Raw genomic sequence first — 24,793 nt, 5'->3', positions numbered from 1 at the left:
GTCTCCTCTTAACAGTTGTCCCTAGAGATGTGTCTGATGCTAGAACTCTGTGTGGCATTCATCTGGTCTCTAATCTGAGCTGCTGTTAACTTCTTCTTTTAAAGGCCGGTGACTCGGATGAACTTATCGTCAACAGCAGAGGTGACTCTTGGTCTTCCTTTCCTGGGATGGTCCTCATGTGAGCCAGTTTCTTTGTAGCGCTTGATGGTTTTTGCAACTGCACTTGGGGACACATTCAAAGTTTTTGCAATTTTCCGGACTGACTGACCTTCATTTGTTAAAGTAATGATGGCCACTCATTTCTCTTTACTTAGCTGATTGGTTCTTGCCATAATATGAATTCTAACAGTTGTCCAATAGGGCTGTCGGCTGTGTATCAACCTGACTTCTGCACAACACAACTGATGGTCCCAACCCCATTAATAAGGGAAAAAATTCCACTAATTACCCTGACAAGGCACACCTGTGAAGTGAAAACCATTTCAGGTGACTACCTCATGAAGCTCATTGAGAGAACACCAAGGGTTTGCAGCGCTATCAAAAAAGCAAAGGGTGGCTACTTTGAGGAATCTAAAATATAAGACATGTTTTCAGTTATTTCACACTTTTTTGTTGAGTACATAATTCCATATGTGTTCATTCATAGTTTGATGCCTTCAGTGAGAATCTACAATGTAAATAGTCATAAAAATAAAGAAAACGCATTGAATGAGAAGGTGTGTCCAAACTTTTGGCCTGTACTGTATATAATATACTACTGGTCAAAAGTTTTAGAACATCCCAATTTTTCCAGGTTTTTATTGAAGTTCATGCAGTTCAATGTCTTATTGTACTCTGAAATCAAAGAATAGAACAAATAAATAATTGAAGTTAAAAAAGAAATCATGGAATCAATTTATAAACCAAAATGTATTCTAAATTTTTGACTCATCAAAGTAGCCCCCTTTGGCAATTCAATTCAATTCAATTTTATTTATAGTATCAAATCATAACAAAAGTTATCTTGAGACACTTTACAGATAGAGTAGGTCTAGAACACACTCTATAAATTCCAAAACCCCAACAATTACAGTAATTCCCTCAAGAGCAAGCATTAGCAGTGGCTATTGCGACAGTGGCAAGAAAAAACTCCCTTTTAGGAAGAAACCTCGGCAGATATAACAGCTGAACACACTCGTGGCATTCTTTCTACAATGGAAATCAAATATTCTTCAGAAAGTTCCTCCGAACTCTGTTGAAGTAGTTCCCATAAATGTGTGGCACTTGTAGGTTGCTTTGCTTTCACTTTTCTGTCCAGTTCATCCCAAACCAGCTCAACGGGGTTTAAGTCTGGTGACTGTGCTGGCCACTCCATGTTTTAAGCTTACCGTCTTGTTCTTTTTTGCTAAGGTAGTTCTGGCATAGCTTGGCCTTATGTTTTGGGTCATTATCTTGCTGTAGGATGAACCCCTGACCAACTAGGTGCATACCAGAGGGTACTGCATTGCGCTGCAAAATGCTGTGGTAGCCGTTTTGGTTCAGGGTGCCTTTCACTGACCCTGGATCCAGCAAAACAGCCCCAGACCATCATGCTTCCTCCTCCATGTTTGACAGTTGATGTCACACACCATGGACCATCCTTACGCCTACTCGACGGCGTACAAAAATCCTGTGTGATGAACCGAAGATTTCCAATTTGAATTCATCAGTCCATAACACCTTCTTCCAGTCTTCAGTAGTCCAGTGACAATGTTTCTTGGCCCAGGCAAGCCTCTTTTTCTTATTCTGACGTCTTAGCAATGGTTTTCTTGCTGCACCCCGACCTATCAAACCTGCAGCTCGAAGTCTTCTCTTTACAGTTGAAACTGAGACTTGCTTATTACAATCACTATTAAGCTGTGCTTGAAGCTGTTGTCCTGTGAGCCGCCTATCACGCAAGCTGTTGACTCTCAGAAACTTGTCTTCTGATTCTGTTGTGGCTTTGGGTCTGCCAGACCTCCTCCTGTCAAGAGTTTCCCCCAGTTTCTAAGTGCCTTTTGATGGTGAAGAACACTGTAATCACTGACACATTGACTTTCTTCACAATTTCTCTGTAGGAAAGACCAACATTCTTAAGTGTTATGATGGTCTGTCTCTCTTCCATTGTTAATTGCCTTTTTCCCGCCATTTTTATAGCAACACACTACTTTCTGCAGTACAATACTGTTCATATAATGCTCAGGATGGTACGGTACCACAGTGTGTTCCAACAATACTTTTATACAAACAGAGGGGGGTGTAAGTAATCCAGACAAGTTGGAACACCTGTGGGAATTGGTAGCACCCACTTTCAAAGATTGATCAACCTCCATTGCTGCAGAACAGATTTGAATGCAGATTTACATTGTTAACCCATTTCTTGTTCCCTGAAAAAAGGCCTTTTTGTAAAATTCTGAAATGTACATTATTTTTCAGTTTAGGGTAACCTTACTTTTTTTTTTTAAGCTCAGGCAGTTCACCACTTACCTTTGTACCATTTCAAGCTATTCATTGGACTTGAACTGCTAAAATTTCAATGAAAAACTAGAAAAATTGGGGTGTTCTAAAACCTTTGACCAGTAGTGTAGATAAACTGATGTCAGGAGAAAAGCAGCATGCTCAGTGCGATTTCAATACATTTCTGTAAAATACAATTTCCATTTAGTTTTTTCTTTTGTCTTTATAAGTCATATAACAGTTTTACATACATGTGACATCCCTGCAGCATACATGTCATGATAGCCCAGGTAGTCCTGGGAAAAAATGTCTAACTTGATTGTGCATCACAGGATTGAGGTTAAGTATTATTACACAATGAGATCAGGTGAACCAAAGATTGGAAAAAAATGGCTTAGACCCCAGAGGGTTAATTGAATTTGCTGTATGTGACGTATAAGCCAGTCTTAAGTGTATAATACTCACTCTGTCAGTATACAACAACAACTTTTTACATGGTTTCTTGTCAGGTTAACCATGGCAGTACTGCTCTTTAGTATTCTAAGTTGTTTAAAAGTTATTCCTCCATTGACATGTGTGTCATGTTTACAGACTGCAATAGTAACTTCAGCCGCGCTGCTTTTGTTGTTGTGTGTGACCTTAAGGTCTCTACATTCTTCATGTTCTTTGCATTTAATAGAAACCTACCCACCATCTGGCATTTGGGCTTGAATCAGAAAAGTCAGATTCAGGTTTTTTTTAGCAGTATATCACAGATTTGGGGGGAAAACAGTGCTGCGTGTCTGTGTGTGTAGGCTGAGATGCCTAGATATATATTGAAAAAGATCTCTGGTTTGTAGAGATGCAACAATTGACCGGCCGGTGACCGGAATTGGCCGATTTTCATGTGACCGGCCATGACCGGAAACCGGCAAATCAGTCTGACATATGCAGATTTTATGCCGGTCAAATGCACTGGGGCGCTGCATGATTAACATCTCGCAACATCAGCGCACCACCACTCAATCAGCTGTTTATGAAATGTTATAAAGTCATTATTATACAAGGCTCTGCAGAGCAGTCTGCTCTACTGATCTCAGGCGAACGGTCAGCCGCTCTCTAGTAGTGTAGTAATGTAGTAATCTTCCCTCAGCGTCTAGTTTTGTTGCTAAACTGTGTGTAAAATGAGCGGTGACGTTTTTTTTTTTTTTTTTTTTTTTTTTTGGGATATTGGATGTGAAAAGAAGGAAATGGTTCTTCCATAACGTTGCAATTTAGATGTGTGTGAATTTCCCACACCAGGAGTAATTTATGTAGTTCTATTAAAAACATGTTCTATGTTCTGTGCAAAATGTTCTATTAAAGAAAAGATAGAAAATAAATATTTGTGTGTGCTGTAAAGTGATTATAGAATATGAAATCGGAATCGGCTAAAATCGGTATCGGCAGTTCAAACTCAATGAGAAATCGGAATCGGCCTAGAAAGTTGTAATCGGTGCATCTCTACTGGTTTGATTGAGATTCTAGGCCCTCCATGTCTGTCTCCTTTTTTAAATAGACCCTAAGTGCATGTAAAGCCTCCTCTAATCACTGGGCAGTTTTGGGAATAGACTTGAATGCACCAACCACCATCACTTCTACTGCTGCTCTCAAATTAATTCCAATCTAATCTGACCTGGCAACTCATAATGGCTTTCTCATCATGTGCCCACTTAGTCTTGGGCTATCACATTAGCAAACTACAGCATATTAATTAAAGAATATAATTGATCAATTAACTTCTGAGGAGAGGATGAACTAAAGCAAGCATGAATGTGAGGAGGAACGTGTTGCTCAGATTTGAATACGTGTCATGTTTCTATGCATCAGTGTGTGAAATCATATGTTTTAATGGTAACAGGTAAGACTGTGTAAGGAAAATAAAACTATTTGTTTTTTGTGTCTTGGCATACTGCTGTCTCTAGCGGTTTCCATGTGGTCTTGTATTTCCTTATACTGTGTAACCCAATTTACAGTTTTACTCCCTTTACTACCCATTTTGCGTCCTTGTCTTCTCCGTCATCCTCTGCACCTGCAAAGCATCCCAGCAGCCCTGGGAATCTCTTATCGATGTCTTTGTTCCTACCAGAGTAGGTAATGAATGTGGGAACTTGATCCAGTTGAAATGGATCTCCCAATGGGGAAGGCTTAAGTTTTAATTAGCAAAGTTAATGGGGCAGAGTGGGATCAGCAGAGTGGGACACAGAGATGCAGAATAAATTGAACCTAATAAGACTTGTGGGTGTAACCACAGAAAGATTTATTAGAAGAGAGTTTGTGCCACCAGATCCTTTTGTAGTAGAAATAAAGCCTTAAATAAAACTAAAGGGAGGCTCTCTCAGAATGGTGGCTTTTATACTGCTGTAGCTTTCTCTAGTGCACACTGCCTCTTGATCTGTATTAAATTCACGTTAATCTCAGATGATTACTAATTTGAGCTCAGACACCGCCAACGCTATCAAATTACATTGTGACTTATGTTGCCAACTCTCATTACTGTGTTTAAGAGTGGGCAAGAAACCAGCATCAGTTACGTAAGAGCTGTTTTTCAGCTGATGGCTATGTACCCAGCTTTTAAAGATTTATAACCCACTAGTTGGTTTTTGCCCCGCTCCACCTGTACTTTGCTGAGCAAAGACGGCCTCGAGTTCCTCTCGATCTGTAATCTCTTAATGGCAGTTCTGTCCTTGTTTTATTCCTTCCTGCATACAGAAGTAAGCACAACACTTTTAAAGTAAAGTTTTCAACAAGTCCAATAAGAGGAAACAATGGGGAAACCAACACAAGGAAACACATACACTACTACCTACTTTGCCTTAACTGAAAAGAATGAAGGGAGGCTTAAGAATTTAAGAGAATTTGTGATGGTGGGGGGAAGAAGTGCTGGTTAGATGGGTGAAATTGTAGCTGTGGGCACAGGGTGATAGATCGGTGAGTGCTGCCTACTCTCCCCTGCCAAGGACCAGAGGACAAAATACATTTTATGTCACACAGATTGTCTGTGTGCGAGTGGATGTGTGTTTGTTTTCTCAGTTCGGAGAGATGGACTGCCATCTGAAAGATCACAAAATTGGTCTTGTATTGTGAAGCTCCTAAAAATGACACTCATTTCACATGTGCTGACAAACAATCCTTATTACTCAACACAATGTAACAATGAACTGTTTTAACGTGGCACTGTATAATATACTCTTTCCCCCCAATCTTTTCTTTGGTAGGTCTCTGAGTAGAAGTCTGCAGGGGTCTCACCATGGTGCAGGAGAAGAATGACGGGATAAACCGCAACATGGTCCTTCCACCAATTCAACAAAATGGACTTGCTGTAAGAACACTGCCTGCATGACTCTGTCCCGCTGTCATCTCCCACTTTACTCCATGTGCACCAATCTCAAACTCTTTGTTCTTAACAATCACAAGAGAACATGCATGACCACGTGAGCTTCGTTCGGTTTGATGTTTACCAAATCACAGGATGAAATGTATTAGTGAGTCATACTGATCCAGCAGAGAATGAAGAACATTTTTAAGGGAATACTTGGACATTTTGGGAAATATGTATACACTGTAAAAACTCCAACTTAATATTGTTGACATGAAAAATTATTTTAAGTGTTTAAGAATTGAAAATGTAAATTATTAATATTTGACTAAAAAATGTAAGTCGCTCCAGGAAAAGTTCAAATTTGTATGATTCAACAGCATTTAATAAGTCATTACAAAATACATAACTGAGTTGGGATGCACAACTTATATTTAAATGTCCACAACAAGTGGAGAAAGTTCTGATAACTCATATGTCTTTGTTGTGAAATGCGGGAAAGCCAACTTTCCGAGTTGAAGATAGTCACTTGAAGTCATCAGATCCCCGCACTGGCTGTTGCAGCGGAGCTGCATGAAACCTGGAGCCCACACTACAATTGGTCCGCACAGGCAAGTTTGAACCTTTTTTTCACTTAAAATATAAATTGTGTAATTGTATAATTGTGTGATACATTAGTGGATAAGGTAGGCAGTGTTACTTTATTGACAACAGTTTGGCCCAAAGCTAACGTTAGCCGTTAGCTTCTGCTTAGCTAGCAGCAAGGTTACCGTTAGCTAAGACTAACGTTAGCTGATAAATGCGGTACTTTTCTAAGCAGGTAGCTAGCTAACTTGGCTAAGGTTACCGTTTAAACTTCGTAAAAGCTTTTCAGACCAGTAGCGTTAGCTAAGTTAAAATACTTGTGTGAGTCTACTATTTCGTAATTGCGGGAACGTTAGCTAGCTAGTAACGTTATACATTTCTAACAGGGTCGGCTTTCGGTTGCTTAAACCTAAACAACCTAGCTAGCTTGCTAGTACCAACAGTTAAGCTATTAGTTGGGTTCAATTCAAGTCAGTGTTGTGAATAGTGTTTTAAAGTAACTTTAGTATTAACGTGAGTTAGCGTTAGTATAAGTCTAAGTATAATGTCTAAATAACAGGTAAGAAGAATAGATTGCGCTAGCTAAATCATGCTGCCTCAAGACAGACTTCCACCTGCATCTCTCTGTCTTCTGATTCAGGAGAGAAGCAAGGAGGTTTTATAAGACAGATAGCAAAGTTAGGCTGGTTACACACTACCTGCTTGGCGTGAGCGTGGTGTTTCTGTTGCGTGTCAGCTGCGTGGATCTTTACACACCAGAAATGCTGCTGCTAGCCTTGTCTGTACACATGTACTGTATGTTTCTCATTGATAAAATTAAATACTGTGTTAAACATAAATATCTACAGATCTGATTACAGAAAAGACAACGTCGGCAGTATTGACGGCAAAATAGGCTCCAGAATATTTCCTTCTGCAATATTAGAAAATCTCGAGGCTTTCAAGCATCAACACGTCATTTATTAATATGTATTCGTGTCTGAACGACATATAAACATATTTTTATATTCTATTTTGCCTTGAAATCCTTCCAACACGCTTGCGTGTCGCTGAAAAATAGTCGTCGGTTCTATTTCTAGCAGGCATGCGTTTTTCGGTGTGGCTCGAGCCGCACCTGAGACGTGCTTGTCACGCAGGCGGTGTGTAAGCTCTAACCTGGTAACATGGGAGCCGAAATAAAAACGGACACGCCACGCAGCTGACACACTTGCCGGCCTTCGAGATTGAGCGGGGTCTAATAATAAATGTTATTGCGCTTGACTGACGCGGGGCTCAACTCCTAAAATATACGTGTATGTGTATGGATCAACTGATCTGTTGCACCACAATTAATCAATGTTTTAAACTGATTAAGAACCTGACTAAGAATTGTTTCTCCTATGTTTTGCTTATTACCAATATATTGTAAACTTTGTCTTTCAGATTGAGTTGAATGCAATGCAAATCCAGCAAATTCACCAATCTCAAAGAAGCTGTTCTCCTGAAGCACTAGGAAACTTAAATTAATATTTTTTGTTAATTAGACTCTTTATATAGCCGATATATAATAAAGCTTCTAATATAACGTATTCATACTAGGGCTGGGCGATATATCGATATAAAAAATATATCGATATATTTTTAAATGAGATATGGAATTAGACCATATCGCATATATCGATATAGTTCAAATGTGATCCTTGCTCCCATAGATATATACACAGATGTCGCCTTGAGGTTCTAAACATACGTCAAAACCGCCGCCATCTTGGAACAGAGGTCCGAAGCATTCAGATCAACGCTAAAGATGCCAGACTTTTGTACTGCTTAATTATGTTCGATAGAGGAAATGAAAAGAACAAACAGCAATGAATAACATTTAACAGGTGACAATGTGTTTTATGATTATGTATGCCGCCTTCGACCAGCAATCTGAGCTCCGGCGGCAGCGGGAGGCGGAGAGCTCCGTGGCCGGCCGCAGCGTCTCTTCCCCCGGGAAAAACACAGCTTTGCCTCGCTGCTGCGCCGGTCCCCGCTGATCCAGATCGGACCAGCCAAAGACAGAGTGGTGATCGGTAGGATCTTACACGTAGTCCAGGACGACCTGTATGTCGATATCGGGCGGAAAGTTCCACTAAGTTTGCCGGCGGCAGGCGGACGGAGAGAAGCTACAGCGGGCAGCAGAGACCGCCTGCAGCTGCAGGATCTGGAGCTCAGTGCCCGTTAAAATGACACGTAACGCATAAATACATACAGAAATAAATAGTGGAGGAATGAGCCTGGACATTTCAGTCTGTTTTAAACTTCACCTTGAAGCAGAAACTCTTAGTTCAGAAGGGTGAAGTTTCCGTTTGGACTCAGATCTGTGAACCGATCATAATAAATATTCTTTGTATTAACACATTAATTAGTTTCTTTGTTTTGTAGTCGATAGTTCATCTTTTAGTTTACTTAAGTGGAAGCAGTATCAAGTGGAAGAATGGGACTATAAACCTAGGCTTACAGGCATGAGGCATTACATTTTGAACAAAGTAGATTATATTAATATCAAAAGCTTAATTGACCTTTGGAACGAATCACAAATATGGAGCTTTGATTTCAAAAAAGGTACTCCTGTTATACAGTATTTAGGTTTACATTTTATTGTTATTTGAACAGCTGAGCATTTAATCATGAACCAGGTGAAGAAACCGGTTTATTATTTATTTGATTTTGCAACTGTTTCTATGAAACTACATGTGACATGTCATATTTGATTTTGGCTTTGACTGAACATTTGCTCTCACTTTGCGGAAAAAATATCGGGATATATATCGTATATCGATATTCAGCCAAAATATATCGGGATATGACTTTTGGTCCATATCGCCCAGCCCTAATTCATACTAAACTTATACTCTTTTGAAGGTATTAACGCAGCTCTCTCCTGTCCGATACACAGCACAGGGTGGTCTTATTTTCTGTCAATTCTAAAGGGACCGTTTTATTACTTATTATAATTTGGTGATTAACAACCAAGTCTCTTCCTATTCCATGAATTGTATGACAATTTTTTCTCGTTGTCTCTGCAATTTAAGATTTACATTAGCGTCTTTGTACTGTCTTCTTTTTCTTTGCCCTCTTTGTATGTTTATTTCCGGTAACGGCAGCCGCTTGATAGGTCATCAGCATGACCAATTGCTGAACCCAGATTGTCTCTGTCAGAAAGCTGAACGTGTAGTAAGCAGCAAACGATCCCGTGAGGCAGATAGCCGCAGTAGTGCAGTTTTTTAACTCTCTTACAATATATAATTAAACTGTACATTTTCATTTTCAAATCTCAGTTGTTTTTTTAACAATTTGAATATATATTCAAATTTAAAATATTCTTTGACAGCCATACTAGATACACGCTTATAATCAGGGGAAGAAGTAAAAGTACTAATACAACATGTACAAATACTCTAAAGATTGTAAAATGTCTGTCAGTTTGAATTACTAATCATATATTTGTCTTTCCTGTCTGACATCACAAGGATACTGACCCAGAAGAGAAGCAGACAAATCCCTCATTGTGGGGATACTTACTATGGAGGATGATCATAGTACGGCTCCGGCAAGTTGAAAATGTAGCTGTGGTTCTAGAAGAAGACAAGACCTCTTACAAGACCTCCCTGACCTGCTAACGGCCTTTGTTTTGCTCTTTGGGCTGATATGCCTCAAACATTCAGTTTCCCAAGGAACTGAGGTACACCTTCGAAACATTTCAGAAGTTGTTAACTAATCTAACCTTGCTGTCCTTACTAAGTATTTAAGTAAAAAAATTTGAATATGTTAACTGACATCCACAACTACTACTGTTCAGTAGGGGTGCACAATTCAGAAAATGTCACGATTCAATATCAGTTTTCGTAGGGCTGTGTTCGATTGAAGAAATTCTTAGTCGACTAACACTCATTCAACTGTATCGACTAATCGATTAGTTGATTTAATCGACAGATCTGTAAATCTGAGTTTCTCCGCAAAGAGTCATGCAAAAGGATGCATATATTGAATAAGATAATGCCTCCTTTGCATATTTAAACACATTTCAGAAAACGTGTAATACAACAAATAACTGCCTTAATGAAAGTTATTAATGTAGATTTCACGGTGATATCTATTAGGTAAAATGTCAACCCTTAATTCGTGTGTTTACCAGAGATGTGCTCGTACGTTTCTTGGAAATAAGTCAATCAGCATGAAAAAAGCATCAAATATGACTAATCGACTAAAGAAATCTAAGTTGACTAAGACCAAAACGACCGATTAGTCGACTAAGAGGGAGCAGCCCTAGATTTTCGATTTAAAAAAACGGTAGAGCTTGAATCGCGATTCAAATGTTAATCGATTTTTTTTGCACACCTACTGTCCAGGCAACACTGTTTATTAAAGGAATAGTTTAGCATTTTTTTAAGTGGGGTTCTATGAGGTACCTATGCATAGTTATGGAGATGGCGATGAGTGCAGTCACTATAAGGAGATGGGGGAGATGTCACTGTAGCGGAAGTCATCCTTGTACTGTGGGGGTGAGTAGAAAAAATGCCTTTTTACCACATAGGAAATGCTTACCTAAAATAATAAATAAATGTCTGTTCAAATGTACACTAAATGTTGTCTCTGCTTTAGTTTGCCGCCAGACAGACATTTATTTTTGCACTTTTTTTTTTTAGTGTAGTTTGGGCCATGTATTTCTGCACCAACTCCCCTGCTCTGATTTGGCGTGTTGAGTCATTCGCTGCACTCCACCAGCACGAGTTGGCATAGTAATACAGGGCTAAGGGACATCTCCCCCAAAGTCCTTATAGTGAATGCACTAATCACCATCTCCATAAGGGAAAAGACTAACTATGCATAGGTAGCTCATACAACCGCACTTCAAATATGCTGAGCTATCCTTTTAACTGTATAACTGTTTAACTTACTAACAAACATTGCTCTATCTGTATACTTTTTAAGTTTTTGTCTCCTTTTCTACCCATTTCTTATATTCAGTTGTTCTTTAAGTAACCTGCACGTTATTAGTTATATATAATACTATACTGTTATTTACTTGTGTAAGGATTTCATTGTGTGAAATTGTTGATACACCGACAGTATTTTAATACATATAGCATTTGCTGCAACATTTTACAAGTTAGAAAAGTACAACTGTTTGGCCTGATTGGGTCAGTTATGGGTCTCCGCTGCTCTCAGTTGCTTGTATGAAGCATTTGATACATGTTAAACATGTTGAATAAAAAAGCTTTGAATCAAGACATTGTATATGATTATTTGTATGTGCAAATTATTTGTATAAGTGGGTATTATGGTTATATTGAAATTGCCCTAACTTGGTTTTTAAAGTTGTTACAAAGCACAATCATGAGTTACTGAAACTTGGAAGTTGAGTTGAGATAAGGAAGGTTTTAGAGTCATCACAATGTATTGTTATGAGTCACTGCAACTTTGAGTTTAGTTAAGATAAGTAAGCCTTTGAAGTTTTCCCAATTCGGAATTATAAGCTACTGCAATTTTGAGTTAGGTTGAGATAAGTAAGGATTTAAAGTTCCCTTAATTCATTGTTGTGAGTTACCGCAACTTGGAGTTAAGTTATGCAAATTTAAAATTGAAAGTTGGACCAACTCAAAAGCAAAACTTAAAACGTTAAGTTTTTTTCCCCAACTTAAAATTTTGCTGAAGTTTGTTGCCTTAAAATTGTAAGTTGTGTCAACTTTTTATTTTTTACGGTGTACAGTGCTGCTCATGAGTATAGGAACCCATGTTAAATTTGACTAAAAAGAAGAATAAAAAAATCATCTTTTGGAAATTGATCTAATGCCTTAATTGAAAAAAAAAAATGAAGAAAAATCCAACCTTTAAGAACACCAATTTTCTTTGTGAATTAATAATGTATCGTAAATAAATAATGTTCTGCCTTAAAATACAGGGGGCATAAGTATAGACACCCCTATGTTAAATTCCCATAGAGGCAGGCCGATTTTTATTTTTAAAGGCCAGTTATTTCATGGATCCAGGATACTATGCATCCTGATAAAGTTCCCTTGGCCTTTGGCCTATATATTCCAATACCGCAAATTAACCTCGAGGGGTTTTACATCTATAAATCATACAACACCCTCTATCCTTTTTCTTTATATCTTTCCTCTGAACTAGTATGGCCATTTAAATTATTGATAGTTTGATCCAAGCTTTGTCATTACTGTAATGTTTTGTCTTTAATTTGACCTTCTCTTGGCAAGGCGCTGACTCAGTCAGCTGCTCTGTATTCTGAAATCCATCATCATCATTCAAACAGGATAAAGTGTCATTGATTTTAGGAGATTCATTAGCTCATTTCACCTAAACATTGTAATCAGTCTGAACCCTAACTACAGTAACACTTAATTCCAGGCACAGTAACAGCCCACACACACTGCATGATAATTAATGGGTATTGTTGCCTAACACAAATATTTGTACAACTGACCAGCTTAAGGAGACCTCAAGTCTGATTAGTATACAGTTCACAGTTTGGCCTGTGCTTCAGTGCATGAGCTGTTTATGCCTGACGTGCACTAATTGCCTGATAGTGGGTCTCATATGGGCCCTGTATTAATATTTACAGCACTGCAAGTTACATGCTCCGATGGATTCAAAGTCAACCCAATCACAGTAACACAGAAATCATAACAAACTCAAAATCTTGAATTAAACTTGAAATCTAGAGCAAAGAATGAAACCATTTAAACTGGCTATTTCTTCCTCTCTTTTTAAATTAACCAGTGCTGATATTTCTGAAGAACTGGTAAAATCAAATGTAGCTCGTTCCGTACCGTAATGTGCCATTTGTTTGTCAGCTTCAGTATGTGCGTGTGTGCACACAAGAAACCAGGTTACATAGGTTAGATATCGGGTTACACAGGTAGACAATGGAGAACACTGTAGTAACCTGGCTACTGTGCATCTGTGTGTAAATGCAGCAGGCCAGTAATCAGAGTTTACCCCTGACCTTATTTAGCATGGCTTATTTTTGTATGAGCTCAAGGACTAATGGTGCAGTGAAAGAATAAACAAATTTGTCTTAATTTTACAAATGGTCAACTATTTGCTTGGAGTTATGGAAAAACAGTTGACTTAATTAGACTTTTACAGGTACTTGTTTACATGTAAAAACAAAAATAAAAACTGCTTCAATTCAACTGGAAATAAGATTAAACAATCTACATCACCCAGACCGGAAGAGCCTATGTTTACATTTTCCCTGACAAAGTTTTACAGTGAGTAGTGCCCCAGAATCAGCCATAACCCCAAAATATAATGTAAAAAATAAAAATTTACAGGTAAAAGGAAGCAGGAGTAGATTTTTCTTTAGAGAATTTTATTTTTGACATTATATTTTGGGGTTATGGCTGATTCTGGGGCAGGATCAGCAAAGAGAAAAAAATAAAGAATTGACCAAAGAACACAAAAAAAAGCTAAAAGGGACAGTGATAAAGCACGGGCGAAAACACAAGTCAACCTTGGTCAGTCGGTAGGGCTGGGTACCGAACGTCGATACTTTTATGGTATCGAAAAAAATACTCCAATCCTATTAGTATCAAAAAATTCTTTATCTTTCGGTGCCAAATTTTGGTTCCAAAAGCGTCTGAGCGCGTAAGCGCAAGCTTATCTGTCCTCTGCATATTGACACAGAGAGGAGCTCCGACCGACAGACACACACACACACACGCACACACACGGAGAGGTCTGTGTCTGCAGTTTTGTTGAAGTCACAGAGAGTCACGGTTGATTTCAAGTGTGGTTACAGTTTTTTAAAACTTCACGCAGACAGCGTTTGCTGCGATATGATATTAATGGCGAGCCGAAAGCGGTCGCGGTGCTGTTGCCGTTACACTTCCTCTTACAAGCAGCCACAACGATGGTTTCTCTGCCCTGATGACTGACTGACAGGCTGAGCTTGCAAGGCAAGGCACTATTATTAATGTTACTCTGAGTGAGCAGTTTTACCAGAATTTTTTAATTTTGATAACTGTTTTGATTCACAATTAAGGTGGAAAATAAAAGCTTTGTGTTTAATGTATTTTTGTTGATGTTGAAATGGATTTTAAAACATGGTATCGAAAAAAGTATCGTTAGGAATCGGTATCGAAACTGAGGTATCGAAATTGGCACCGGATCGAAAGATTCTGAACGATACCCAGCCCTATCAGTCGGTCAAAGAAGTGCGGGATTTGAAAGAATTCAAAACTAATCGAGAATATGTCTATTTTATTTATGAAGTACATTGCAAGATGTGGTATTACATCAATATATGAATTTACGTTGGTGGCTAAAACTCGCTTTTGAAGTAACAGTTTATGTTGACCTTGCTACCGAGCTATATCATGCTTTTGGCTTAATGTTATAAAGATATAACGTTGCTATGGAATGTTGATAACTTTAGCTTCATCAATTATACCAAAATGTACTATTACTGAACAACCACATCTATTAGTTGTAGGCTTACATGTAACCTAGGTGTATGGACGGTACTAAAACAAATCAAACAAATCACCATTGTCAAGTTGCAGTTATTAATCCTACACAGCCACAAAACATCCACCAAACAGCTGTGTTATAAAAATTTAAACTTTCTTTTACTCACTTCCAAAACAAATGCACGTGCTAACCATCTCAAGATCAAGAAACCCACAGGAGATGCCAAAATCAACCCAAAATAAAAGTTCCTTGTAGTTGCTTTAAACTGGTTAAGTGCATGTGTGCACGCTATATGGACACACGCCCTAATACAACAGTCCCATAATAAATTCTACCTTCATTAAGGTTAAAATGTTCAGTTGAAACCATTTTAGAGTGTGAGGGTGTTGATTTGACTCTATGGCTAGATGAGGGACTTTACAGAGAGGTGTTTGTTGTTAAGCCTACCTTCACTGATATTATTGGGGTGGACAAAATAATACACAAACACTTTAATCCCTGTGAATGTGACACTTTGTTTTTGTAATTCACTTGTGTTTTTTACCTTCTCCGTTGTCATGGGAATTGAAGATCAAGAAAAAGCTAAAGACTGTGCCTCCGTGTCTAGGCAAGTTCAGACCGATTGTAGGCCAGTGCTGCCACCAGTGCACCCCAGACAGTCTGGTGAGTAGTTGCCCCCATTAAAATGGCATTTTTCAGCTTTGTATACGATGAATTGGATCTGGGTTGATCTTTACCGGTGTTTTTCTGTCATGGTGTAGCGCAAGAAGCTTGGACAAAACTCTTCACTTGGCTTTCACAACCTGCTGAGTGTCAATGAGACACACACCAGGTATTGATAATATCTACAGCATTCATGCAAACAACATACAAAATGTTCCAGTCCCAACGCACTCACCCATGCACATTTTCTGCCTCTGCATTGTGTGTTTTGTTCCGTAGGTATCGAGGCTGGCTGGTGCGTAGGGTGTGCTGCGCGCTGTTTGTGAGTGGGTGCAAGGTTTACTCGAGTCCTGTTAGCAACAGACTGGAGAGAGTCTGTGAGAGCAACAGGTACCTGACAGGAGTGAGAAGGAGGTGGAGGAGAGGAGTAGAGATGCCAGAGGAGAGTAAATAAATGATAGGCAGAGATACAGAAAATGAAACGGGCCTTGCAGTTCTGGAGAGAGGGAAAGACAAAGGAGAGACGATAAGACACAAACAAAGATACAGAAAATGAAGTCCATTGTGGGGTCTGAGCAGAGTGAAAGAAAATGGGATAACTTGGGACTGTTGTCACTTTCCTTATCTCTGTCGCAGAGTCTTTAGTTTGTATCTGTTGTTTTCTCTCCTTCGGTGTAATTGAGTTTAACCTTTATGTAACCTCTTTACTGTTGTTGTCTTACTAGAAGACGGGTGTTTGTCTGCATGTAGCACAGAAGAGGCTTTGTGATGTGTTAACCCTGCTGTCCTGTGACCATGTGTTTCAGGGTGAAGGAGGTGCTCAAAGCAGAGCATAAAGCACCTGAGGGGGGAGACAGCCAAGGGCAGCTCAACAACCTCTCACCATTCCTCCCCCTCATTAACACCTGCATATCGCCTGGCCTCTTACGGTGTGTGTGTGTGTGTGTGTGTGTGTGTGTGTGTGTGTGTGTGTGTGTGTGTGTGTGTGTGTGTGTGTGTGTGTGTGTGTGTGTGTGTGTGTGTGTGTGTGTGTGTGTGTGTGTGTGTGTGTGTGTGTGTGTGTGTGTGTGTGTGTGTGTGTGTGTGTGTGCAAAGGGTGCGGTTCACTCTGTCAAGTCTTAAGAGCCTATAGTCTAGTCTTTTTTTTTTCTTTTTTAAAGAAACTTCTTAGGCTTTTTTTTAGTCTTAATAATCTCTCACAAAATCTACCCTGTACTGTCACATTTCTCCCCTCTCCTTCCTCATTTACAGCCTCTGTCATCATCTCTATCTACAGTTGTCACCCTCACACACCCTCTTAATTGCTTTCCACTTTGCTTCTTCCCCATGTCATCAATTTCTTTCTTGTCCTTATCCCTTTTCTCCCCATGTTGTCTCATTCCCATCTATCTCATTTACATGTTGTCACACTTTAGTCCATCCTCACTTTCTTTGCTAAAGCTCCCTTTTGCTCGACATCATGTTATTGGCAGGCATTTCTTCTTGCCTCACCACTATCTGTCTATTATTACCATGTGCACATTGTCCCTCTCTCCTCCGCATCTCCAGTCATTAACTTTTTCTCCTCTTTTTTTTTTTTTTTTTTTTTTTTTTTTTCTGTGCATCTCTGTGTACTATCCTCTCCTGGCTAGATTCCTGAGCTGGGTGATGCTGAAGATGCTTTCTTCCATGTTTGGCAGTATTCAAGTTAACCTCAACCATCTGCCGGCTTTGCACAGAGCCTCACAAGAGGTGCGAGTATCTATAAACACACACATGCAGATGAAGTCTAACTTTTTAATTCACAGATGATTAAATGTGCTACCCTAAAGTGCTACCCCAAAGGGTGTCAACTCTTCCTGCAAAACATGGAAAGCACACTTTATTTACAAAACATACAACAACCAATATTATGAGGTTTGACTCCAAAACATCCAATCTTAGGATGTGCTCAGCCATCAAATGAGATGGTAAACAGCTACAGCCCTCTGTTAACACATCCACTACCAAACATTTCAAGGTAAAAACAAGAATATTTTTCACATCTAAATATGTAATTGCTTTTGAAAGTCTTTAAAAAAAATACCTAAAACTTTAAAGTTGCTCTTACTTGCCTTGTTGTACTTAATTATTGTCAGTTTTTACTGAAGACTTAACAATTCTAATTACATGGTTGACTAAATAAATATAAGTGAATAAGTCAGGCTGCTGTTGCAGAGGTTCAAAATGGGCATTAATGAATCCAATGAACTATGTATTTAGTTTAGATCTCACTTAAAAGCAGTCTATTACTAAAATGATGGTGAAACCACCAGGGATCTATTCCAGCAATGCTAATGGTTTTCAGTGGTTGTCAGCTGGTTTTCACATATTCAGGGTTTCTTACACCATGTGAGTAGTGTCCTGCCTGCCTGGATTATTTTTAATTCATCCAAATGCATTTTTTAAACCTGTAGATAGTGGGATCTTGTAAAAAATGGGTTTAGTTCTTGATTTATCCAGTTTGTCTCAATTTCCCCTCAAATGTATAATCCGATATATATTTTCACCTTGTAATCTCACATTTATTTCACACATAAATTAGTATAACAAAGGACTTTTCTATGTGACAGTCTCACCATGATTTACGTCTTCATCTATCTGTTTTATTTACTGTGTACGGATTACAAAAATGTATGGTAAAAAAAAATCATATGATGTCATTCTAAACTGATAAACCAGTAACCAAGTCTTTTGAGATTTTTAGGATTGGTTTGCCAGAAAGACAAAAGATGATGAACAAAAAAACTAAACATGTTTTTATCACGTAATCATAGATGTGGAACCTTATTACTTTTTTACTGTTGTGACACGATCAAATCCACAAAAGTACAATCATGTTTTATTTGTCTGCTTTGACTTCACTGGCTTTATAATTTAGTTTGCAATTGTAGCTCTTTGTTTTCACGTTTGCACAGTAATGAAACAAATAAACAAATGCTACTCAAAAGATAAAGGGCCACACCCGGTACAGAATAATAGAGCTGTTGTGGACCTTGGTATGCTCTCACTTAAACATACTCCCCACGTATATAACCTTAATCTCTGCCTGCATCTTAACTATTTAAATCTGATGATTTGAATCTGAAGCTTGTGGAACTTGATTATAATATTGATTAAATATGAAGCCACAGAAACACTCCCGTAATCCGTGTGCCACCTCTGCACAGTCCACCATTGTTTGCCTTAATGAATGACCATGTGAAGGATCTTTAGTTTATCTAAAGCTGCTTCTGTTCTGTAATTCAGGGATCTCTGCTGGTGTATGTGCATCTGCGTCAGAGCATCGTGGACTGTGCTCTCATCCCCCTGGTGCTTTTCTCTCACAACTTGAGGGTCCCATACATTGTTTGTCCCTTCCACATTACCAGCTCCTCCATAAGGTATAGTTATACACACACAAACCAACATAAAAGCCTAGAAGTAAACCTACGGAGTATTCCCCCATAAATAATGCCTGCAGACACCCTTTTTGCCCGACATCAAATGCTGAATTTATCACTTTAATTCACAGCACCATATTTAGGTCAATCAATTTAATCTAAACACAGTGTGAAGACGCGTCATCACTTCAAGCTCCTTAAACTAACCTAGTTATGTCTGAGATACAGTATCCTTTATTTATCCTATAGATCAATCTTGAAGAAAGTAGGTGTGGTCCTCCTGCCAACTTCTGCAGTGACCGAGCAGGATGCTGAGATGGACAGTCGATACACTCCTGTGATGACCTCCGTAAGTCTGATGTGTGTTGTGGGTTTTAAGATGAGGTAGGATGTGGCAATCATTGTGGTTATTGTAGTTCTATTATGTTTGAAGGAGGAATTCACTTTTAGTTAGCAATGAACACCCACACATAAAGTTTTGTTCTTCACTGGGGTCTGGTCATCATTGTTTTAACAAGATTAAGAGTCTACAGCCATGCTAGCAGCTCTGCAAGGCTGGTTCTTAGGCACAGCAGCGCTATGAGCTGAATGCTTAAAGGAGACCTATTATGCTAATTTTCTGTATTATTCTAAAACCGAATGTCTCACCACACTTTATTTTCCTCATACTGCCCTTGCCTGCTGTACCTGTATTCACCCTCTGTGTGAGATGTTCGGTTTTAGTGCCTGTCTCTTTAAAGCTTCAGTTAAACTCATGCGTGACTACTATTACGTGACTGTCTTTTTATCTCCAAATCAAAATTACTGTCTGTGTCTCTAACACTGTTAAGATCTTTCCATGAGGACTTATTTTAGCTTTGACAAAATTATCTTTCATGTTTCCCAGTGTGGTGTCTCTCTAACCACATATGACGTGTGACTCCCTGTGGTCTGTACATGAAGAATCATACAGATGTTTGTAGAGGCAAACCTGCTCGGCCAGACTTCCCAGCCGACCATGTTCAATGAAAGTACAGCAAGAGCTGAGTTACAAAAACACTCAGAGGTGTGGAGCTTTCGCACTGGAAACGATACACGTGGGGACGTCATTTTATGGCTCACGCACCTCGAGCTGGGAACACCATGGCAACCATACACCAAAAAAGCCCAGTCTGCTCTGATTGGTCAGCTTTTCCGCATCTGTGTTCTGCTCTCGCTGTCTCTGTACCATCCGTTGCAGCCGGGGACTGACTGTAATGGAGTATAGCAGCACTTTCTACTGTGAAAAATCAAACGTCAACCTCATGGTGGCACTATATTAATGTTCAGAGGATCACCAAAGTCAGTACAGTAGTATTCATCCTCTGGGGACCATTAATAGTTGTACCAAATTCCATGGCCAACTATCCAATAGTTGCTGAGATATTTCAGTCTGGACCAAAGTGGTGGACCAACCAACCGACCGACACAAACGTTTTCAGCCCTATACACGCCAAAAAAACTGAGATTTATTTTTAGGTATCATTGTTTATTAAAGAAGAAGAAGACAACATACTTTATTAATCACACAAGGGGAAATACATTTTTTACACTGTTGTTTCAGTTACACACACACAGGCCTTGGACCTATACATGCATTAAATGGAGAAATGTCAGAGTGAGAGGGCTGCCCATAGAAAGAGTTGTTGGGGGCTTGGTGCCTTGCTCACAAGGTGTACCTATCCAGTTACCAGTACTGGCACCTCTCCAGCTACCAGTCCACTACTGTAATTGGTACGTACAAGGACTTGAACCGGCAACCCTCCTGTTCCCAAGCCAAGTCCCTACGGACTAAGCTGCTGCCTCCCAAAGACTCATTCGGAGAAGCTACATGAAGGTAATTTAGCCATTAGCCACGATTGAAGCTTGTGGTCAGTGATTCCTACTTCCTCCCACCGACAACTACCCAAAGATGGACTTTCTGTTTCAAAATAAAATGTGCTTAAGTGGCACTGCTTAAGTACAGTAACTACCACACTTTTAAGCCACATAAGACTTTTAACAACCATTTACACATATGCAAATGCCCCCTTCAACAGTCAAAAGCGAATTCAGGTTTCATGTACCCTTTTCCCAGAGGCACCAACCATAAAAACACCCTCTTGGTGCAAACCTTTGCAGCCTGACATTTGGAGCAGTTCTCATTAGCTGTGAATGTGAACCCAAATACAGTCTGTTTACTAGTAGATGGGAACAAAGCACTGTGCCACGTATCAGAAAACATGTTGCTAATGCATTTTGTTGAAAAAACCTTCACAGACAGCAGGTAATTATATAAAATTGCAGGGTAAGCAAAAGATACCTGTCCTTGTAATTTGGCTGTTTAGTGTTTGTGCATTTGGTACAATTCATACTCACTCACTTACACACTTTTCATTGCACTCCACAGTGGAGTGTTATCACAGTCCACTCCTCAATCAGAATCCTACCTGTCTTTCCTCCCCTCTCCCTTGTTCCCCAGCTTCATCCCACTCTATTCATTTTCAAAATTACCCTGGGGCTTGAGTTTTGCTACAGAGATTGCAGATTTGGAGTTGGCTGGAGTGACAAAGCAATGAGAAGAGGGTGTAAAAAGGAGAAGAATGTTGGTTAGTTTGATTGTGGGTAGATTGTCAGTTCTTAGCAGGTTATTTCTATTTTAATGGGAAGGTAATTTGTTTTTTGTGTGTTAATTTTTTATTTTGGAGATTTATGTGGTCTGTATTAATGGCTCCCTCCTATACTGTCCTATCCCTCCTCTCTTGCTTCTCACACTTTCCTCTAATACCTTCTTTGTACTCTTCCCCTACTGTCGGTACCTATTCACTTGACTTTTGTCAATGATCACACCTCATCATAAATATCTTCCTGTCTTTGTATCTACCAAGGGAGCTCTTTTGTGCTTTGCATCAGTTTGCCTAAATATGTATTTCATTTGGAGGAGTTACTGGCTTTATCAATATTGTGCTATACAGCTCATTAAAACGGCTCAGTCTGGTATTAATCTAAGACTATAGCCACAGTGGAACATAAACAGGTTGTTTATGAGTGATGCAGTAAGAAGTTTTTTTTTTTTTTTTTTTTTTTTCATTCACCGTTTATGTGAGTAAGCATATTGGCTGTTCGTGTAAAAGCAGGCTTGTTTATTGGTTGTATTTCAATGCTAATAGGCCTTTATTGTTTATTGAGTGTAGGCCTGCTTAGCTGCTGTTCAATGGTAATTGAATTTTCCTTGTCTGTATGTTAAAAACAGTACTCTGTGCAAGGGAAGTATCTCTGAATGTCATGAAGTGTCACCCACCGTCCCATTTTATTTCTGCTCTTTAGCCTGCCTGCTTTCTGCATTTTGACTTCTCCTTCCTCTACCGTTTATTTTAAAAATCCATGACAGGCATTTTATTTTAATTGCTCCTGTACTGCCAAGAATTTTCAGACCTTTGTCTCTGCCATCTTTCTCTTTCTTCCCTCCTTAGCTGGTACGTGAGCTGCTACATGAGGGTCAGGCGATAAGTGTTGGTGTGTCAGCGGAGTCTGGCCGAGGTGGCCAGTGGCTGGCTCGCATCAGACAACTCATCAAAGAGGGATCTGTCCCCGATGTCAGTCTGGTCCCTGTGGGCATCTCCTACGACTGTGTGCCCAAGATCATCACACAGGTGGATAATGTAAACACACACTTACTGTACAAGGACACACAAATAGGAGCCTTCTGTAATGTCCTGAGCACGTGAACAGGTTTTGTTTAGAGTAGTGGTTTTCAAGCGGTGCGCCTCTCCAGGGGGTGGGGGGTGAAAAGCACAGATGCATGCCAGTTCTAAAAACAACCGTATGTTAAAGTTAGTGTCACTTACACTTCCCAAGGATAGTAAGTACCGTATCTCTAATGTACATTTCTAATAAACCTCTATAAATCTACTAAGAAATCACAGAAAAAAGATGCTCCTTATAAATCCAGAAACTACAAGGTTTTTAGGTTTTCTTCAGTATCAATCATATCATGGTGGAGGGTGCAGTTGTCTCGATTTTGTCTGGGGGGGCACAGTGTCATACAACTGGTTCAGAGGGAAAATAAAATTGCCAGTAATGATTCACAGTACAGCTTTGAAAGTCTTGTTTCACAACTTTGCTCTGTAGTTTCTCACTGGCCAGCGCTGGTTGACTAGTTCAGGTTTGCATTTCATTTTTTTTCAAAGCAACTGTGATTATTAGTCTCCATTAGTCTTGCCCTCTGTTATCTGCACTTTGAGACAATACTGGAGCGTGGGTGTTACTTTCGGTTAATTGCCATAATAAGGTCCTCGCTTCATCATTTAGTTCTGTCATTCACAAACCGTACACATGCAGTACTGAACAAACAGTTCTTGTACCAACACTCAGACTGGCTATTTACCTTAGTGTTCATCATAGATCCTGCTCATTAGTGGAATTGCAGCTGTAATGTCCCTCCTAAAGGCAAGGCCTTAGTATGATGCAGTTACCAACTCTCTGTATGCATCACTCTTTGTGTGTGTGTGTGTGTGTGTGTGTGTGTGTGTGTGTGTGTGTGTGTGTGTGTGTGTGTGTGTGTGTGTGTGTGTGTGTGTGTGTGTGTGTGTGTGTGTGTGTGTGTGTGTGTGTGTGTGTGTGTGTGTGTGTGTGTGCGCGCAGGTTGGCTTAAGCTCTGTGTTGCAGTGGTTTTGGTCTCTTCTCTGGATGAGAACAGGAGGAAGTGTGAGGATCCACTTTGCTCAGCCCTTTTCTCTCAAGGTGCACAGCAGAAAGAGCATATCATCAAAGACCTGCTTATCGTTTAAAGTGGTTTAAAATGAAGCTCTGTCTACATTTGACACATCATCACTGATAATATATTTAAAGTGAGCATGAGTTGTGAGCAGTTCAACCAAAAAATTGTGTTTTCTTCCCTGACTGAATACTTACTGGGAGCAACTGATTAGGGCTGAAACGATTCCTCTAATAACTCGAATAATTCGAATACTAAAAAACCTTGATGCAAAATGATTTGCCTCAAAGCTTTGTTTAATCAACGTTACCAACGCTGTATCACTCACGGTGTTTCCGCACGGATGATTATTATTGTCGTACACCGGGCTGACGCTGCTGGTGACACATGCCATGAATACTGACGCCGCAGACTACAAAATGAAGAAATAGTGTAAATAGTGAGGGGCTAAGAGAAGAGACAGGCTGGATATAACGACAAAGTGTCCAAAGTTTGTAATCAGTTCAAACATAATTAAAACGAAAACTCTGTACAGTGTATCTACTGCAAAATTGAACTAGCTTACCACAATAATAGCACAACGTCAATGTTTCAGCATCTCAACAGAAAACACTGAGTCTAACTAATCATCCATTCCATGAAGTGGACCCTACAAAAGTAAATCACAGAGTTGTATGGACGGTGAAACTACACCAAACACAACAACTACCAAAAACAAAGACAAGCGTAATACCTAGTGGTGACCACAATTATATCTAAAGAGCCGACTTGTTGACTATCCCTTCGGAAAAACAGCTGATTGTTGTTCACCATTTTCTCTCACTTTCTCTCTTCACGGAGAAACAGCTGATCAACGATCTACTAGCATAAGTGTAACAGAGCTGTGTGACATTGTAATCAAATATATACAATAAATGAAAATAGGTTGAGTATAACCAATATTTACATATAGGCCTATTTACAGATCAGTCTCAGGTTGAAACTTGTAGTTCTGAAAGTTAAGTTGCACAATTTAAGGTAATGTTTATGTATGTTCAATGTATGCCTTAGTTTGAGGTTGTTATTGCATTTCTGAAAATGTTTTCTTTAAAAACAATGTAATATGGTACTTAACTGCACTTAATGTTTAGTTTTTTTGAGATGATATTGTAAGCAATGTAGCAATAACAATGTAGCTTTTTC

At 39.3% G+C, this 24,793-nt stretch overlaps 1 protein-coding gene across 9 annotated transcripts in view; it reads left to right on the top strand.

Moving 5' to 3' along the window:
• gpat2 (glycerol-3-phosphate acyltransferase 2, mitochondrial) overlaps positions 1 to 24,793 on the top strand; it is a 143,890-nt gene that overhangs the window by 98,146 nt on the left and 20,951 nt on the right. For 8 of the 9 annotated variants that reach the window (XM_028578451.1, XM_028578455.1, XM_028578449.1 and 5 more), the window contains 10 exons: positions 5,691 to 5,794; positions 15,404 to 15,496; positions 15,595 to 15,665; positions 15,776 to 15,886; positions 16,303 to 16,425; positions 17,128 to 17,227; positions 18,764 to 18,897; positions 19,147 to 19,246; positions 22,368 to 22,547; positions 23,539 to 23,637. In XM_028578451.1, the coding sequence (XP_028434252.1) occupies positions 5,723 to 5,794; positions 15,404 to 15,496; positions 15,595 to 15,665; positions 15,776 to 15,886; positions 16,303 to 16,425; positions 17,128 to 17,227; positions 18,764 to 18,897; positions 19,147 to 19,246; positions 22,368 to 22,547; positions 23,539 to 23,637 (1,083 nt within the window). In that variant the 5' untranslated portion in view covers positions 5,691 to 5,722. The remainder of the gene's footprint in view (positions 1 to 5,690; positions 5,795 to 15,403; positions 15,497 to 15,594; positions 15,666 to 15,775; positions 15,887 to 16,302; positions 16,426 to 17,127; positions 17,228 to 18,763; positions 18,898 to 19,146; positions 19,247 to 22,367; positions 22,548 to 23,538; positions 23,638 to 24,793) is intronic. The other variant, XM_028578458.1, reaches the window with a different exon arrangement.

Source organism: Perca flavescens, chromosome 5 (assembly GCF_004354835.1).
Source record: "Perca flavescens isolate YP-PL-M2 chromosome 5, PFLA_1.0, whole genome shotgun sequence".
Taxonomy (NCBI): Eukaryota; Metazoa; Chordata; class Actinopteri; order Perciformes; family Percidae; genus Perca; species Perca flavescens.
Note: the sequence above shows the minus strand (reverse complement) of the source record. Positions and strands in the feature narration are given on the sequence as shown.